Genomic DNA, 16,723 nt, shown 5'->3' with positions numbered 1-16,723 from the left:
CTGCTCTTAGTGCCCATGGGGGACATCAAAGGACTCTGTTGTGGCCCCTGCTCCCCACAGTCTCACAGCCAGGGGCCGCTGGAGGAGGCAGGCAGGTGTGGCCATGCCGTGCAGTGTAAGCCATGCCCGATGCGGGGCCCAGGGAGACCCCAGGCCAGTCCAAGCTTAGACAGAGCTTCAACCCCCGCTCCCTTGCTGCACACCTGCAATGTCTAGTGCCATGATCAGCTCCCTGACTGCCCGCAGAAAAGCCGCGGGCCCGTCCACATGTAGGTAACAGAAGAGCAGAGAATGGAGCACAGAGGCCCTAATGGAGTCCACATGCACACATGCACACATGTGTGTGTTGGAGAAGTAAACAGACAAGGGGGGAGGAGGATTCTTCCAAGTGTCCTCACTACCCTCCTACCCCCATTCCATGCCTCCAGCTCCTGAGTGTCCAGGGTGGGCTCCACGAGGACATGATTCATGTGACTAAAGGCCAAGAACCAGAGGTCGCTTTACAGACCTGCGGGTCACCCACAGCCCTGACTCCTTTGCTGAGTGGGGCTGTCCTGAACCAGGGAATCCCCCTGCTCCTTCCCCAAACAACCCCCTCAGCCTACACTCAGCCAACCCTGGTAAGCCTAAAGTCCTTGCCTGGCCCCAGAGGGGACCCCCCTCCTCCAGAGGACTGAGGGCTCAGGCCTCCACCGAGTCCCTTCCCCAAATCCATCCTCACCCAGCAGCCTGGAGGTTCCCACGGCAAATCTGCCAGCGTCACCTCCTTGCTATGCCCCTTCACTGACTCCCTGCTGCTCTCAGAGTACATGCCAGCCCCCCTCAGGGCGCCTACAGGGTCTTCCGGATGATCCAGTCCTGATGGCTTCTTCCTCCACTGCCTGCCCCCTCTTCTCATTTTCCGCTCCAGCCCTCAACTCCCGAGGCCTGAATTCATCACTCTTTGCCCTGAGGCTGCGCCCACTGCCCCCACTGGCTGGCAAGGTCCCCTTCCTTCTTCCCATCTTGGTTCTCTGCCCACAGGGCTCTGGTCACTCCAGGCAAGAGCTAGGTCGACCCCTCTCTCTGCAGGGCAGGTGGGTGTTTGTGGAAGCGGATGGAACAGTGACTGACACAGCCCAAAGGAGTAGCTCAAATGCGGGAGGATTCAGGCCAGGCTGGCCAGGGGCTGGGTCGGGGCCTGAAGTGGACAGAGATTGGCAGCCATGGGTTTTACTGGCACAGATTTCAGACGCCTGGACTCCAAAGACCCCTATGTGCCCCTACTGCTGCCTAGGCCTGGCCTGGCCCCAGCTGTGCCCACCTGCTGGTCCACAGCAACAGCGTCCAGCCCATTGTACATGATGTTCACCCAGCCGTCCTTGGAGGCCAGGACAAAGAGGGACATCAGGGCCTGGAAGACACGGGGAGGGTACAGCGGTGAGAGGGGTAGGAGGCTCAGGCTACACCTGCCCCCTCCTCAGTTCTCCATTTTGCCACCTCTGGGAGGCAGAGAGACAAGGAGGGGGACAAGGAGGCCTTCCTTGCATGGCAGAGCTGTGCCCTCAGCCAACACACCTTTCTTTTTTTTTTATTGTGCTTTAAGGGAAAGTTTACAATTCAAATCAGTTTCTCATACAAAAACTTATACACACATTGTTATGTGACCCTAGTTGCTCTCCCTACAATGCGACAGCACATTCCTTCTGTCCACCCTGTATTCCCCGTGTCCATTCAACCTGCTCCTGTCCCCCTCTGTCTTCTGACAGAAGCGGCCCACATAGTCTCATGTGTCTATCTGAGCTGAGCTAAGAAGCACACTCCTCACCAGTATCATTTTACATTTTATTATAGTCCAGTCTAATCTTTGTCTGAAGAGTTGGCTTCAAGAATGGTTTTAGTTTTGGGCTAACAGAGAGTCCAGGGTCCATGACCTCTGGGATCTCTCCAGTCTCAGTCAGGCCATCAAGTCTGGTCTTTTTACTAGAATTTGAGGTCTGCATCCCACTTTTCTCCTGCTCCATCAGGGATTCTCTGTTGTGTTCCCTGTCAGGGCAGTGATTGGTGGTGACTGGGCACCGTCTAGTTCTTCCGGTCTCAGGCTGAGGGAGTCTCTGGTCTATGTAGCCCTTCTTTCTCTTGGGCTTATATTTTCCTTGCCAACACACCTTTCTTGAGGACCTACTATGTGCCTATCATGTATTCTGCTGGGTGCTGTTGTAGGAGAAAGAACACTGGACCAGGAGTCCTGGGCTCCAAAATGAACCAACCGTGCAATCCCTGCAAGAAAATTCATGAGCTCCTGTCTCCTCAGCCACCAGGTGGGCTAAGAAATGACTGCCTGCCCAGGGGTGCTGGGAGGCTCAGCTGAGATTTTAATCTGGAAGGTTCCTGACAAACACGAGGGGCCCTGCCACTGCCACTCTGGGGGTAAAGAAAAGCCTGCAGCTCGTTATGCAGCTGAGAGAGGAGACAGAAGCTCTGGGCCATAGTCCAGACTCTGCCGCTCGCTGGCTGCGTGATTTGGGGCAAATGCCCTGATATGTCTGGGCCCCAGTTTCCTCATCTATAAAACGGCAGTAATTACCCTCACTGGTGTGGGAGATTTTGAAAAGGAGGTGACCCCAGGAGACAGCAGCCAGGGCTCCTCTCCAGCATCCTCGCATCCCTGGGGAACCTGGCACAGAGCCTCTTGCACAGTAGATGCTCAGTAAAGGTTTTCTGAACCGAATTCAGTTCGGGGGTCTTATAACCCAAGAATATCTGGACTCGTGACCTCCTGGGCCACATTCAAGAAGGCAAGGATGAGAGTACTTAGTGGGTTCATGGTAGAGTCCCACATCACCAGAGCTTCCTGGAGGTCACATGCTCTCCCCAGAAGCCCCCCACGCAGGCGTATCTCAGGTATGGCAGGTATGGCACATGCCCTGGCATCACCTGGGGGGGCGGTACAGCAGTTCCTAGTGGCCATCGCAGTCTCCAAAGCCAGCTGTCAGAGTCCATCAGCAATTTAAAACAAATTGCCATACGCACTATTTTCCATAGATACACCTCTGGCCCCACCCCCAAGCAGAGGGGCTCGGGCTCAGAGCCCAGGGCCCCAGCCCACGAGCGGGACCCTGACCTGTGCTGCCCCTTCTTCCCACCCACCCAGGGCACAGACCCCTTCTTCCTCTCTCCCTTCCCAGTGGGAATGGTGCTGAGGGTGCCCAGAAGGGGCTCGGCCCCAGGAGCAGATCAGAGCAGAGGACAGAGAGGAAGCCCTCCTCCAGAAAGCCACATGAGGCCTTAACCTGCCAAGGGCTAAAGGACCCCATGAGCCCTCGGGTCACGGAGCCCGAAGTGAATATAGCCTGGGACTGGGGCTCTGGCAGCCCTGCTATCATCATTCCCACTTATAGATAAGGAGGCTGAAGCACAGAGAGGTTCCGGAACACACAGCTGACAAGTGGCCCCACGAGGACTCAAGCCCAGGCTGCGGGCCAGGCTGTCAGCTACATGTGGCGACCACACTCAGAATACCCTACGCTACACATGACTCCAGGTGAGTCTGCTGGTGTCAAATACACCAGAACTGGAGAGAGCTGGGGAGGCACCAAATGAGGAGCCGGAGGCGGGCTGATGGGTGAATGGGGTTGGAATCAAAACCAAACCCGTTGCTGTGAAGTCAACTCTGACTGCTGACAACCCCATGTGTTACAAGGTAGAACTGAGCTCCATAGGGTTTTCTCGGCTGTAATCTTTACAAAAGCAGATCTCCAGGCCTCTCTTCTGCAATGCCGTTACGTGGGTTCAAACTGCCCTTCTGGTTAGCAGCCGAGCACAAACCGTTTGTGTCACACAGGGATCTTAATGGGAAGCAAGCTCATAAAAAGGTCCCTGGCTTAATTTTCTCCACTGAGTTGCCTGGCTTTTTCTCCCTCAGCTGCTTCTAACATCTTTTCTCCACCTATCTTACATTTAACAACTCACTGAGTTGTTAAAAACTTGAAAAGGCAAGGCACTGCTTCTAGAGAAGGGGTGGGGATCAAGGGACAACTGTGTGTCCTGACGCCCCTTCCCTGGGAGGCCAAGCAGACTCCTTGCCTCTCCACAGCCCCATGGTCCCCCCAGATAGTATGGGGGGACCTGTTCATGCGGGGTGGGATCTTCGCCAGGAGCCAGCCGGAAGCTGCCCAGCAGAGGGGTTGTCACTGTCTGTCCTGAGCCATTCGGCTCTGGCCCTGCTCCCAGCTATGCCCCTCCCTCTCTGTGTGACCTGGGCAAGTCGCCCCTCCCCCCACCCGTTCATACTTGATCCGCTGAGTGGGGCCTTGACAAATGGGAGCCATTTCAGGGAATGGGGTGGGGGGCCAAGGCTCTTCAGCAGCAGCCAGCTGGGGCTGTGGGCTCTCACCCAGGGTACCGCCCAGATGGGAGGGCCTAGGGATAGTGGATCAGGCTCGAGGCATGAATTGGGCCCGGGCCTGCCTGCAAACACAGAGTGGCGAGCAGAAAGGATGAGGGAGTGGAGAAGCAAACCCGCCCTGGGCCAGAGGCTTGAAACACTTCAGTCTTTGATCCAGCCTGCCTAGTGGGTGCAACATTCCCATTTTATAGATGAGGTCACAGAGACAGGAAGTGGCCGAACTGGGATTCATACCCAGGCCTGGCTGACTCACCTATCAGGGTCCCCTGGATGGCCAGTAACCAATGTTCACTGGAGCACCTACTAAGTGCCAGGCACTTGCTAGGCAATCTGCACACACAACCTCTAAGCCTCATGCCACCTGTGAGGTGAGTGATATGCCTACCCACTCTGCAGAACAGGAAACTGGAGGCTTGGACAGGAAGTCACACGGCCAGTCCTGGCAGTGCAGGACTGGAGCCAGGTCTGTGGTCCCAGGGTTGTTGGCACCCAAGAGCTGTCACCCCACACACTGGGGCAGGGCAGGACAGCACTGTGGGTGGGTCAGATCAGGGGTGGGAGGGTGGCACTTACCTGACCCAAGTTGTCAAAGTTGTATTTGTGATGGACCCAGCGGTAGTTGGCGGCCATGCAGTCAGAGCGGTTGGTGATGTTGCGGGTGTCCACACCCAGGCAGTGGTAGAACTTGCCCTTGAAGAGCTGGGGGAGGGGGGCAAAGTTAGTGACCCACCTGCAAATCAGAGGAGGGACCACCCCTCATGGGCACTTCCTCTGTGCACAGCCTGGGCCAAGCTCACCACTACACCATCTCCCCAAGTGCCCACAGCGTGAAGGTGAAGCTATTCTTATCCCATCTCACAGACAAGGAAACTGAGGTCCAGCAGTGTTGAGTAATTTCCCCCAAAACCATCACCTGAGACTTACCAAGGGGCGGGGCCAAAGCTCACACCCTAGTCTGTCTGATTCCAGGTCACAGGCCCCATAGAGACCAGACCCAGTTCCTGGACTGAGGATTTGGGCAAGGGCCCCACAGGAGCAAGTCATCTGCATATCCCCAAGCAGGGAGAGAAAAGTGAAGGGACCCAAACCCTCTCCATGTTGACTGCCTCATTTCCTTTTTCCTCCAAGGTCTGGTGCAAAGGCCATGTCCTATAGGGTGCCTTCCCTCTTGCCCCACGCCCCTCCTGGCCCTGTGTTCCTGGCGTAGGCTACACCCTGTCATCTCGTTTACCTGTCTAGGACTCAGCCATTTGGGCCAGTCTGTCTCCCCCTGGGCAGGGAGCTTGCTGCTGGCAGGGCCAACTAAGCCACCAGGTCTGCCTCAGGGAGCAGGTGGGCTGGCTGGTCCCTGCCTGTGCTGGGCTTCCTCTTCCCCAACCACAGAGTCCACACAGGCTTGGCCAGGGCACCCTCACCTGCACCCCCAAGATGCCGAAGATGATGAAGAAGGCACAGCAGATGAGGACAATGTTGCCGATGGGCTTGAGAGAGGAGATGAGGGTCTCCACCACCAGCTTCAGTCCAGGTGCCCGGCTGATGACCCTGCGGGCAGAGCGGGGCCGGGGCACTGTGAATCCACGGCCTGGAGGCAGCCCCACTTGGCCCAAGTCCCCAGGGCAGGGGCCCCAAGGTCGTGAAGACAAGTGTGAGGAACATACAGAAAGCAGCCCGGCTACCTGGGTTTGGAGGGAACAGGTGGTGAGCAGTAACCCAGACCCCAGATCTATACACACAGCAGGACACTGCCCTCACCCAGGCCCCTTGGGAGCCACACCACACCCTCTCTAGAGCTTGGGCCCAGAGATAGCAGTGAGGCACCCAGGGACACAGAGATGGGTGGCACACGGGGTGGGGGGGGCACCTTCCATCCCTGCCCTCCGACTGGAATGGAAGGCCCTGCCCTTTTCGGCATCCCTCCACCTCCCACCAGAGTCTCCAGGATCCACCCCCCAAACCAGGAGCAGGCACCCCCAGTCCCTGGCCTGCTCAGCTGAGGCTTGACACAAACTCCCAGGAGGACTGAGTGGGTGAAGAGGATGGGCGTGGGGGGTCACGCAGGCCCCTGCAGCTTCCTGGGCTGCACAGGGACCACCACCCGCGGGGGAGCAGTCCTCACCGTAGGGGGCGTAGGGTGCGCAGGAGCCGAAGGACCCGGAGGACCCCCAGGATCTTGGCTCCCCCGGCCGAGGCCACAGACACCACGATGTCGATGATCGACACGAAGACGAGGAAGCCATCCAGCACGTTCCAGCTGCTGCGCAGGTACGCCTCTTCGCCAAAGTACAGGCCGAGAGAGACCACCTGGAACGGCGGGGGCGGGGTCAAGCCGGCCTTGGCGAGGGGTGGGGCGGTGGGCGGGGCCAGCCGGACCCCACGTGGTGGGACGGGCTGCGTGGGTGAGATCAGGCCGGCCTCTGTGAGGGGCGGGGCGAGGTCAGGCCGGCCTCCCTGGGAGGGAGCGGGGTCAGGCAGGTCCCTCCCGCCGAGGTCCCGGCTGCGCACCGCCGGGTAAGGAGAGGAGCAGGAGACGGGGTGACTGCTGCCCCTCTGAGGCGTGGTGATGGGCGGGGCAGGGGCCCAGGAGGCCGACCTGTCCGTTCTCCGGGAGCTAATCACCCTTTCACCCCTCTGTCCCGAATGCCCGTCTCCCTCTCTTCCATCTGGCTAAGCCAATTCAAAGCCACGCGTTCTGGGACGCCTCACATGAAATCAGTCCCCCGTGCGCCATGCCGCCAGCGGGTTCCTCCTTCACACTGCAAACCCTGGCCTGCATTGGCTTTTCAGGCTGTGTTGTGAGCTCTCAAAGCGTGCGGAAGTGTCTGAAGCCCTCTGGGCCCTGAAGCCCAACCCAGGGGCTGGCACCGAGGGTGGGGGACAGGTGGAGGCTGATGGACTTGTCAGTGACAGGCTGAGGGAGGGGCCAGGTCTGGGCAAGGGGACCAGAGCTGGGGGCGGTACAGCCGGGGTGAAGCTGAGAGCTACCTTCAGTGTCATCTCGCCCACAAAGATGGCTGTGAAGATGTAGTTGGACACAGTGAGGAAGATGCGTTCCTGGAAGATCGGGGAGAGACCTAGCCCCAGGGCTCCTGCTGCACCACCCCATCCGTCCCTGCCCTCGGCCAAGGGCATCCAGGACAGGCTGCCAGATCAGTCTATGCGGCCTAGCCCCTCCAGAGGCAAGCTCCATGGCCCACCTCCCCATGGTGCTTGGGGCTCTCCCAACCCCCTCCTCCCATTGCAGGCCCCAATGGCCTGTCCCCCTGCCTTTCCCTGACCGAGGCCCAAGGCCACTCACGGTGCTGCCCGCCTCGATCTGAGGCCGCTCCAGGGCGATGGTGATACAGTTGAGGAAGATGAAGCCCAGGACGACATAGTCAAAGAGCTTGTGGGCGATGATGGTCTGGCATAGGACCCGGAACCTGGGCAGGGAGGGCAGGGGCCCCATGTGCGTCTGTTTGCCCCTCCCCTTGGCCATAAGAATGGCAGGGAGCCCAGGCACACATAGGAACCAGAACAGCCTGGAGGAAGTGACCCCCCTTTTCTCTGGCCACACAACAGGTGCCAACTTTACATCTGCTCAGAGCGCCTCCCTGGAGCCACAGCCCCTGACCACACACCCACAGCAGCTCCTGGTACCATAAAGTGAAAGACACCCACCTTGCCCTGGCACTCAAGGCCTTCCAAACACCGGCCACATCGCTGACCCCTGTCCTCCAGACACTCGGACATCACATTGCCTGCTATCCTCTACTTCTGCCCCCAAGCCTTTCCCCAAGCTGCTCCTTCCTCCATCTGGACCGGCCTCCTCCTCTTCACAAGCCCTGCTTCACCTACTGAAATGCTGTCTGCCTCCAAAGCCCAGCAGAAGGCCTCCTCCTCCAGGAAGCCTTCTGATGCCCCCTCCAGATGTGAGCACACCAGGTTCCTTGGGTCACAGCTATTTGAAGATTTTTCCAACCTGGACCTTGGAACGCCCCTGGAGACCCCGCACAACTGGGCAGGAGGGTCCTGTCAGGCATGGGCGAACTCCCTATCAATGGCCCCCACCGATGTCAGCTTCCTGCCCCATGGCCACCGCAAGCCGGCTGCCCACCTGTTCTCAGGGGAGAAGAGATAAACGGACCAGTCCTCTCTGACCTGGCACCATTCGGGCTTGTAAGCGTCGATCATTTTTCGGACCCGGAAGCACAGAGTCTGGCGAGGGGAGGACAGGGCAGGGTGGGTCAGCGCTGCCCAGAGCTTCCTACCTCCGCCCACTCGGGGCATCCAACGAACTGTAGGCACTGAATCGCGTCCCGACACTCTTCCAGCAAGTCCAGACCCTCCACTCCACCCAAGGGCCTGCAGGGAGGGCTAATCTTCCAAAGTTAGGCCTAGCTCAGGTGTGGGCAGTGCGGGCCCCGCCCCTCCGCCCTCTCCCACCTGAAGCCCTTGCCCTTCTCACCACGCCCCTAATGCCGCGCCCCTCAGAGCCCTCCCACTCCAGCCTGCCCCTGGGGCCCCGCCCACTAATTTCTTGGCCAGCCTTCTGGTCCCGCCCCCAGGCCCTGCCCACACTCACGTAGTCTATCTCCTCCTCATCCTCCTCGCGATCCCCGCGGTCATTCATCTTGGTGAAGACGTCCTTGGCGATGCTGGGCATCCTGCCATTGCAGTCCTCGTGCCCCAGGGCCGGGGCCGCCGCCCTCCAGGCTGTCCGGGGGTGGGCGCCCCCCGCGGGCCCCAGCTCGGCCAGGTCCACCGAGTCCCTGGTGTCGAGGGAGAGCGTCCGGCGGTGGTGGCGGTGGCGGTGCGCCACATGCGGGCCACAGTGCGCGTGCGGGGCGTGCAGCGGGGCGGCTCGCGGCGGCCCCTCGTCACGGGCGCCCTCGCAGGCCCGGGCGCCGCCACCCCGCTCCGCCGAGAGCAAGGACTCGTGCTCGGCCGACGGTGGCTTGTGCTTGAGGCTGTTCCAGCTGGAGCGGCGGCTGGCCCAGGTCCCGCTGCGGCCCCACGGCCCGTAGTAGGAGCTCCGGGAGCTGGACTGGGAGGAGGCCGGGGCTCCCGTCAGGGCCCCACACACGCTCCCACGGTTCGGACAAGAGGTGCCCACTGGCGGCCGGTCCCGCCCCATGAGGCCCTATGGAGGCCACCCGCCGGCCACCGGGTGGCTGAGGGGGCAGACGGCAGGGGTCCTCTTCCTGCCCCTCCTCTTACTGTTTAGGGCAGGTCCACAGCGTGGTTATGTCCACCTCACTTCCCTTGAGGAAGGTACACCAAATTGGGGTCTTCTTCCCATTTTACAGGTAGGGGGGTCACACTGTTCAGGTATGGCAGAGGCCAGATCCAAGCTGGGTCTGCCTGACCCTAAAGCCTGGCTCTTCACCTGCCCCCCATCCCCCATTGCTGCCAGGAAGAAAACCCAACTTATTACACCAAACCCCACCAGCACTATTCCTTCACTCATTCATTCATTCATCCATCCACTCCACTCATCCATTCCTTATTGCCAGGTTCTGCTCTGGTTGTGGGCACCCAGGAATGCAAGAGGCATGATCTCTGCCTGGTGTTGCTGGACAGTCTGGTGCTGTGGGCCCGGGCCTCGGAGGCTGAGGCTGGATGGTGGGCATCTCCCTAGGGCCCCAAACACACCCACCCAAGAGGGAGCTCCCATCTGGAGCACCCCGCAGGGACTCACCAGGGAGCGCTGGTCATAGCTCATCCTCCCCAGTGACATGACGCTGCTCTTGCGGGAGCCCAGAGCCACCAGCACAGGGTCCCGCTGCAGTGAGAGGCGGGGGGTGGGGGCCGTGCCCCCAGTGGGGCCCAGATGGCCACCCAGTGGGAGACTGGGGTCCAGGTGCCCATTGGGGGTCATGGGGGCTGGGCAGAGCTTGGGGTCTGGAGGGATGAGTTGGAGACAGAGGGAGAGACAGACAGGCAGACAGAGACAGAACAAGAGGAAAGGAAGCCATGAGACAAACGGAGATATGGACAGTAACAGAAAGCTTTTCTGAGGAGACACCCTCCACCAGGAAGTCTTCCCGGTTGGACCTCACCACATGCACCTCCCCACTGCCTGGCCTGCAGGGCTCACAGCTTTATTTCTGGGTGAGTGTACCCCTTGCTTACTGTGCTCAGAGCCAGTCTGGAGCTTCACCCTGATGGGAACCTCACTACCATGCCCACTTTAGGAAGCTAGGCAGGGGCTATCCGCCCAGTTACCAACGAGGACAGTAGGCCTGGGGTGGAGAAGGCTGCCCAGACGTGCCAGTGGGACCAGAACTCTGAGGCTCTTCCCAGCAGGCTGCACAGTGTGAAGGGTCAGGGTGGGGTGCAGGTGTCCCTGGGGCAGGTGCTGCAGCCTCCAGCCTACCTTGAGGGGGAAGCCAGGTGCTGTGCCCTTTCCCCACCTGGATCCCCGGAAGGGTCCTGACCCCCTGGGTGACCAGTGGAGGCCTGCTTACCTCCCCCGCTGTCCAGGCCCTCCTGGAGCTTGTCAAACTCCTCCATGTTGGATGAGCTTTGGTCCTCATCCGAGTAGGAGCGATTGGCGTCACCCTGGGAGGGCCATCATCATGTTGGAACACAGGTGGGCTCAGCCCTTCCCCCCACTCCTACACCTTACAATGGATGTTTTCACCCATTTTACAGATGAGGAAATTCAGGCTCAGAGAAAGCAAGTAGGTGACCTAAGGCGATACAGCTAACAGGGACTTGGGCCACAGACCTACATGTGCCTGACTGCAAGTATCCCCAAAGCCCCAAAGAACAGAGGAAGCAGGATCTAAAATCCCAGATCCTGGGGGCTTCAGAATCTCAGGGATGGAGGGGCCTAGTCCTGCACTCCATAGGAAAGGCAGGGATCCCAGATGTAGCCCCCATTTGCATACCTCCTGGGATGGGAAACCCACTGCCTGCCTCATTGGCAACCCCTTCCCCTGGGGACATGTTCCTGCTAGAAATTTGCATTGCACTCCTCCCCCACCCAGAGAACCCCCCCTTAGCCCAGCCTTGTGCAGGCCCCATGGGGGTGCTTCCTCCACCGGGCCTGTAGTCACCTCTGCCTGGAAGCCCTCCACCAGGATGGCCACCAGCAGATTGAAGAGCACGTAGTTGCCGAAGGTCATGAGGGCGACAAAGTAGAGGGAGGCCCACGGGGAGGTGGAGGCCATGCCGTTATAGAGGACAACATTCCAGTCCTCCTGGGTGAGGATCTGTGGGTGGGGGATACAGGTCAGTCCGTTGGGTACCCCCAGGTTGGGGCAACCTCTATCTAGAGGGAGGGGCTGGGGCTGTCAACCAGGCCACAGTCCAGCCCAAGGGCAGGGGGACCCCACCAGCTGGCATAGATGAAAGAACTTCGTGGCTCTTGCACACCTTCACACCTCACACACACGCTCAGGCGTCACCCCCATGCTTGGGACATACTCCCCATGGCAAGATGCTGCCCCATCACGGGCCTCTTTAGCCGGAGTGGGCCCACCCAGCAGGCCCCATCCACCTGGCAGGTCTCGCCCCCTGGTTCCCACCCCACTGCTCTGCCACGTTCTCGGGCCTGCATGGCACACTCATGCCCGCTGAGTCGTGGGCTCATGTGTCTACTTCAGCTGCTTCCACAACCACAGTCTCAGTGTCACCCCCAGAACTTCCTCTTAGCACTCCTTTCTGCTTGTGCCTCCCCTGGAGTACCAGCCCATCCAGACCTGGGAGCCTGCCCTTCTTCCTCTCTGGCCCCTTTTGACCCCACCGTCCTGGAGAAAGGGACGCTGGTGTGACAGACCCTTGACATGCACCCACTCATTTAACCATCATGGCGTCCTCGTCCCCATGTTACACACAAGGAAACAGCCTCAGAGAAGAACCACAATGGCACAAAGTCTCAGAGCCGAGCGGAGGGGCAGGGAGTGGGCCGTGCCCGCGGATCCCCCTCCTGTCAGGTCACCCCTCTTCTCTGGATCCTCAGAGATGAGGGCACTTCTGAAAAGCGTCCCTGGCCGGCAGGCCGGGAGAGACCCCCTTCCCGTGAGGCGCATAGACACGCCCACCACTCACCTGGAACACCGTTACAATGGCCCACAGCAGGGAGTCAAAGTTCTTCCTGTCGGGGACTGTGTCACCTGTGTCCGTGCGGAGGCTGAATTTGCAGCCAAAGATGTGCATCCCAAGGATACTGGGGGGCAAGCGAGGGCAGCTTGAGGGACGCATGCACCCAGCTTTCTGCCCACCCCGCCTGGTTTTATTCTCCGATCCACCCGGAGTCAGGGGTGGGGCAGTGCTGGCCCCACTTTACAGAGGCCAACACTGAGGCTCAGAGGGGAAGTGATTTGCTTAGAGCCACATTATGCGGTGGCCTGGCCCAGAGAGGCTCAGCCAGCCCGCCCTCCCCAGGTGCCCGCCCACAGCCCCCCACCCCCCCCCCCGCAAGCCCAGCAGGTGTGGCTCACCTGAAGATGAAGATGAAGAGCATAAGCAGCATGCAGAAGGTGGCCACATTGTCCATGGTCTTCATGAGCACCACCAGCTGGCGCCGCAGCGCGGGCATGAAGCGCACCAGCTTCAGCACCCGCAGCAGCCGGAAGGTCCGCAGCACCGACAGGCCGCCGTCTGCCTGCCCCACGATCTCCCAGATGCTGTGGCCGTGGGGAGAGGGGAGACAGGCGTCAGTGGGCAGCACGGTGGGGAGGCCGGGAGGACAGTGAGGTGGAAAGGTTCCATCATTCCTTCATTCATTTGCACAACCAACATGGTTTGCAGGTTTCACTGCTCCGTGGCACTCTCTAAATAAGGGACTCTTAACCTGGAGCCGGAGCCCTGGCGGGACGGTGGTTAAGAGCTCAGCTGTTAACCAAAAGGTCAGTAGTTTAAATCCACCAGCTGCTCCTTGGAAATCCTACAGGGCAGTTTTTCTCTGTCCTATAAGGTTGCTATGAGTCAGAATCAACTCGACGACAACGGGTTTGGTTTTTGGTTTTAACCTGGAGTCCATGGGCCCCCAGAAATATCTGTGGCTAGAATTCAAGAGAACAATGAATGTCACTGACCTCTTACTGAGATGTGGCATTTCTTTCAATTATGCATGTAAACAAACCACAGAGAATTTGTCACCAGATGAAATCACTGGTCCTCTCACATGACGTGACAGCTGATGCATATATTGCCCAATATTATTTATGCTCACCCCTTCTTTGGAATGATGGTAGTCACAGACCCGCTGCTAGATCTTGCTGTTTAGCGCATTAATCAAGAAGGATACATACTGCTGAACGGTGAATTTTTAAACACTTTGTATCGCAGTGTAATTGGCTCCCTTTGGAAGGTCGTGGGCTTTATGTTGTGCCCTTAAAACATTACTCTGAGAAGGGGCCTGTGGGCTTCAACAGGTGGCCAGAGGGTCCGTGGCACAGAGAGGTAAAGAACCGCTGGTTCGAATCCCCTCTGTGGTGGGCTGGGGGCCAAAGCACTGAATCCCCCTCCTCAGCCCCTCCGCTGGGTGGTGGGGCTGGGGCAGGTGGGCAGCGGGAGGGGTACCTGATGATGACAATGATGCTGTCGAAGATGTTGTAGGGGTTGCGCAGGTAGTCGAAGAGCCCGAAGGCAGCCAGCTTCAGGATCATCTCCAGGGCGAACATGCTCGTGAAGACCACGTTGCAGATCTCCAGGATGTTGGTCAGCTCCTCGGGCTGTGGGGGCATGGGGTGGGGGGTGGGGACCTGGTCAGGCCAGCTAGACAGCATCAGCTCCAGGACCCCCGGGGAGACAGGCAGGCCTAGTGTCCTCTCTGGGGCTCAGGCTTCCCCCTGCATATGGCCTTGAGGGCCTCTCACCTCTGCTGCCCTGGGGTTCTGACAGGCCCCTGCAGTTGGTGGGCCTGGGACTAGGAGGGGACCGCAGGACTGACCTCCACAAGTTTGGAAATGATGCTGTTACTGCTCATTTCTTCACTGAAAGAGGTATTACTGTACTCATTTTACAGATGAGAAAACTGAGGCTCAGAAGCCGCCTGAGGTCACAGGGCTAGACGCAGAGCAAGATGGGAAAGCAGGTCAGGGGTCTCTGGAAACTCCCTGTTGCTCATAACCCTGCCCCACTTAGTGAGCACTTCCCATGCAGCTAGTCAATAAAAAAAAATAGGGAGTCAGAATTTGAACCCTGGCAGCCTGGCTCCAAGGGCCCCCTCTTAGCCACTGTCTGCACAAACAAGCCTTCCCCTCTTCTCCTCCACCCAGCAATGGGCGTCTTGGGGTCACGAGTGGCTGCAGACTCACCGTGTTCAGTGAAGGGCGACAGGGACCAGACACCTACCGTGCATAGAACACATATGACATTTCTTCACCACCTGACTACTCTGGGCAGTGGCGCTTCCTTCACCCACTTTTCAGAGAGGACACTAGGGCCCAGGGAGATTAAGGGACCTGCCCAAGCTGACCCAAGGGAGACCAGCCCCCTGTCCACAGAGCCCTCCTCCGCCCCTGGAACTGTTTGCCATGTGGTTTTTAGGAGCAGGTGAAGCCCAACAAACGGACCCACTGAGGAACCCAGACCCTGGTTCCAGGCCTGGCTTGGATGTTATGTGGCTATGTGACCCTGGGAAGTCCCCTTCTGGGCGGGCCTCAGTTTCCTCATCCATAAAATGAGACGGCCAAACAGAAGATGTCCACATTCGCTGCAAACCTCTCTGCTAAGGGTCCAGCCCTTTCTCTCCCCTCGCGGCCCCTCTGGAAACGGTAAGGTGCCTAGTTTCTGCTCACTGCCCTGCACCAGGTCCTTCCCACCTGAGTCACAGAGAAGGGTGGGCTCAGCCTTGACCCCGTGCCCCATGCTAAGCCGGACACTGCACGCGATTACCGACTCCTCACCACAAACTGTGAGGTTGCGGTTACCAGCTGCCATCAAGTCGGCTCTAACTCATGGTGACCCGTGTGTGTTAGAGTAGAACTGTGCTTCATAGTGTTTTCGATGGCTGGTTTTTCGTAAATAGATCACCAGGCCTTTCTTCCAAGGTGCCTCTGGTGGATTCCAACTTTCAGTTAGCAACCAAGCACGTTAACAATTTGCACCACTCCAAGGTCACTATTAATGTCTCCATTGTACAGATGAGAAAACTGAGGCTTGGAGAAATGAAGTGACTGCTCAGAGCCCCCAGCAAGGAAGTAACAGAGCTAGACACTACCAAGTCTGACTCCAAACTGCTCTCCACCTGAATTCATTCATTCCTGCATGCATTCCGCAGATACTTCGGAGCTTCGACTATGCGCGGACTTGTGCTAACCAGGGTAGACAGTGGTGGGTGTGCCGTCATTGTCCCTGCCCTCAAGGAGCACATACTCTGGTGGCAAAGACCGGCACCCACAGCTAACAAGGCAGTGAGTGCTGATAACAGAGGGAAGTTGAGGGGCCTGGGGAACAGTCGTAGTGGAGTCAGGAGCAGCTTCCTGGACCTAGAAGCTGAGAGGGGGCAGGCAGGTGACAGGGAGAAGAAGAGAAGGTGTCTGGGCAGAGGGACCACCCAGAGCAAAGACCAGGAGGCGGGAGAGCTGAGAACGGAAGCAGGAGGGTCTCCCACCCCTCGACATCACGCACCCAAGGTCAATCAACAGGGTGACAGGGCACTCCAGCGACCTGACTTTGATTCCATTTGGGTTAAAAAAGAGAAGGAAAAAAACTAACAACCCAACCACCCGCTCCCTGCCTGGTGCCTGGGAAATCTAATAAAACTGCCAGCTCCTCTCAAGCCCAGATAAAAGGAACCGGCCCCAATTCCAGCCGTAATTACATTTGACTCACAAAATGGTCTCAAAGGGAGACTGGGACCTGAGCGGGCGCCTGGGTGGGAGGAGCTGGCATCCCTGGCTGAGCCAGAGCCTAAGTTCCTAGCGGTCACAGGGTGTCCGCTGATAGCCCGTGGCCACTGATAGCCTGTGATAGTGACTCGTCCTCCTGCACCGGCTGCACACTCACTCCCACAATTGATGTGGGCCCCACGCTCTCTTCCGAAAGGTCACTGCGGGCTTCCGCCTCCCGCGCAACAGCTGTTTCCCTAGTCAGCGAGCGCACACCTGTTAGTCTTTTTCTAATGGACCATCCATCACTCCTGCAAGCATTTTTCTGGGAGAGAGAGACAGCGAGCAGAAGAGACAGACAGACAAATATAGACAGAGTGAGAGACCGTGGGGAGGCGGGTGTGTACAAAGAGATAGAGCAGAGATGAGAGAGATGGACAGAGATTCGAAAGACAGACGGATATAGACACTGAGGCGGAGAGGCAAAGGCAGGGTGTGGGGAGACTGAGAGACCTAGAGAGAGCCAGAAACACAGACAGAGAGAGAGCCGGAGACACGGAGAGCCAGAGACACA

At 58.7% G+C, this 16,723-nt stretch overlaps 1 protein-coding gene across 1 annotated transcript in view; it reads right to left on the bottom strand.

Annotated features, from left to right (window-relative positions):
- The window catches only part of CACNA1I (calcium voltage-gated channel subunit alpha1 I), a 186,550-nt gene that overhangs the window by 22,851 nt on the left and 146,976 nt on the right, over positions 1–16,723 (bottom strand). Inside the window, exons 11-24 of the mRNA XM_049885216.1 lie at positions 13,898–14,049; positions 12,814–12,999; positions 12,422–12,539; positions 11,428–11,583; positions 10,834–10,927; positions 10,065–10,267; positions 8,949–9,410; positions 8,481–8,581; positions 7,683–7,806; positions 7,370–7,438; positions 6,504–6,688; positions 5,803–5,929; positions 4,961–5,086; positions 1,304–1,393 (exon numbers count right to left, since the gene is read on the bottom strand). Of these exons, the coding sequence (XP_049741173.1) occupies positions 1,304–1,393; positions 4,961–5,086; positions 5,803–5,929; positions 6,504–6,688; positions 7,370–7,438; positions 7,683–7,806; positions 8,481–8,581; positions 8,949–9,410; positions 10,065–10,267; positions 10,834–10,927; positions 11,428–11,583; positions 12,422–12,539; positions 12,814–12,999; positions 13,898–14,049 (2,193 nt within the window). The remainder of the gene's footprint in view (positions 1–1,303; positions 1,394–4,960; positions 5,087–5,802; positions 5,930–6,503; positions 6,689–7,369; positions 7,439–7,682; positions 7,807–8,480; positions 8,582–8,948; positions 9,411–10,064; positions 10,268–10,833; positions 10,928–11,427; positions 11,584–12,421; positions 12,540–12,813; positions 13,000–13,897; positions 14,050–16,723) is intronic.

This window comes from Elephas maximus, chromosome 4 (assembly GCF_024166365.1).
Source record: "Elephas maximus indicus isolate mEleMax1 chromosome 4, mEleMax1 primary haplotype, whole genome shotgun sequence".
Taxonomy (NCBI): domain Eukaryota; kingdom Metazoa; phylum Chordata; class Mammalia; order Proboscidea; family Elephantidae; genus Elephas; species Elephas maximus.
This window is presented reverse-complemented; position numbering and strand designations above follow the sequence as displayed.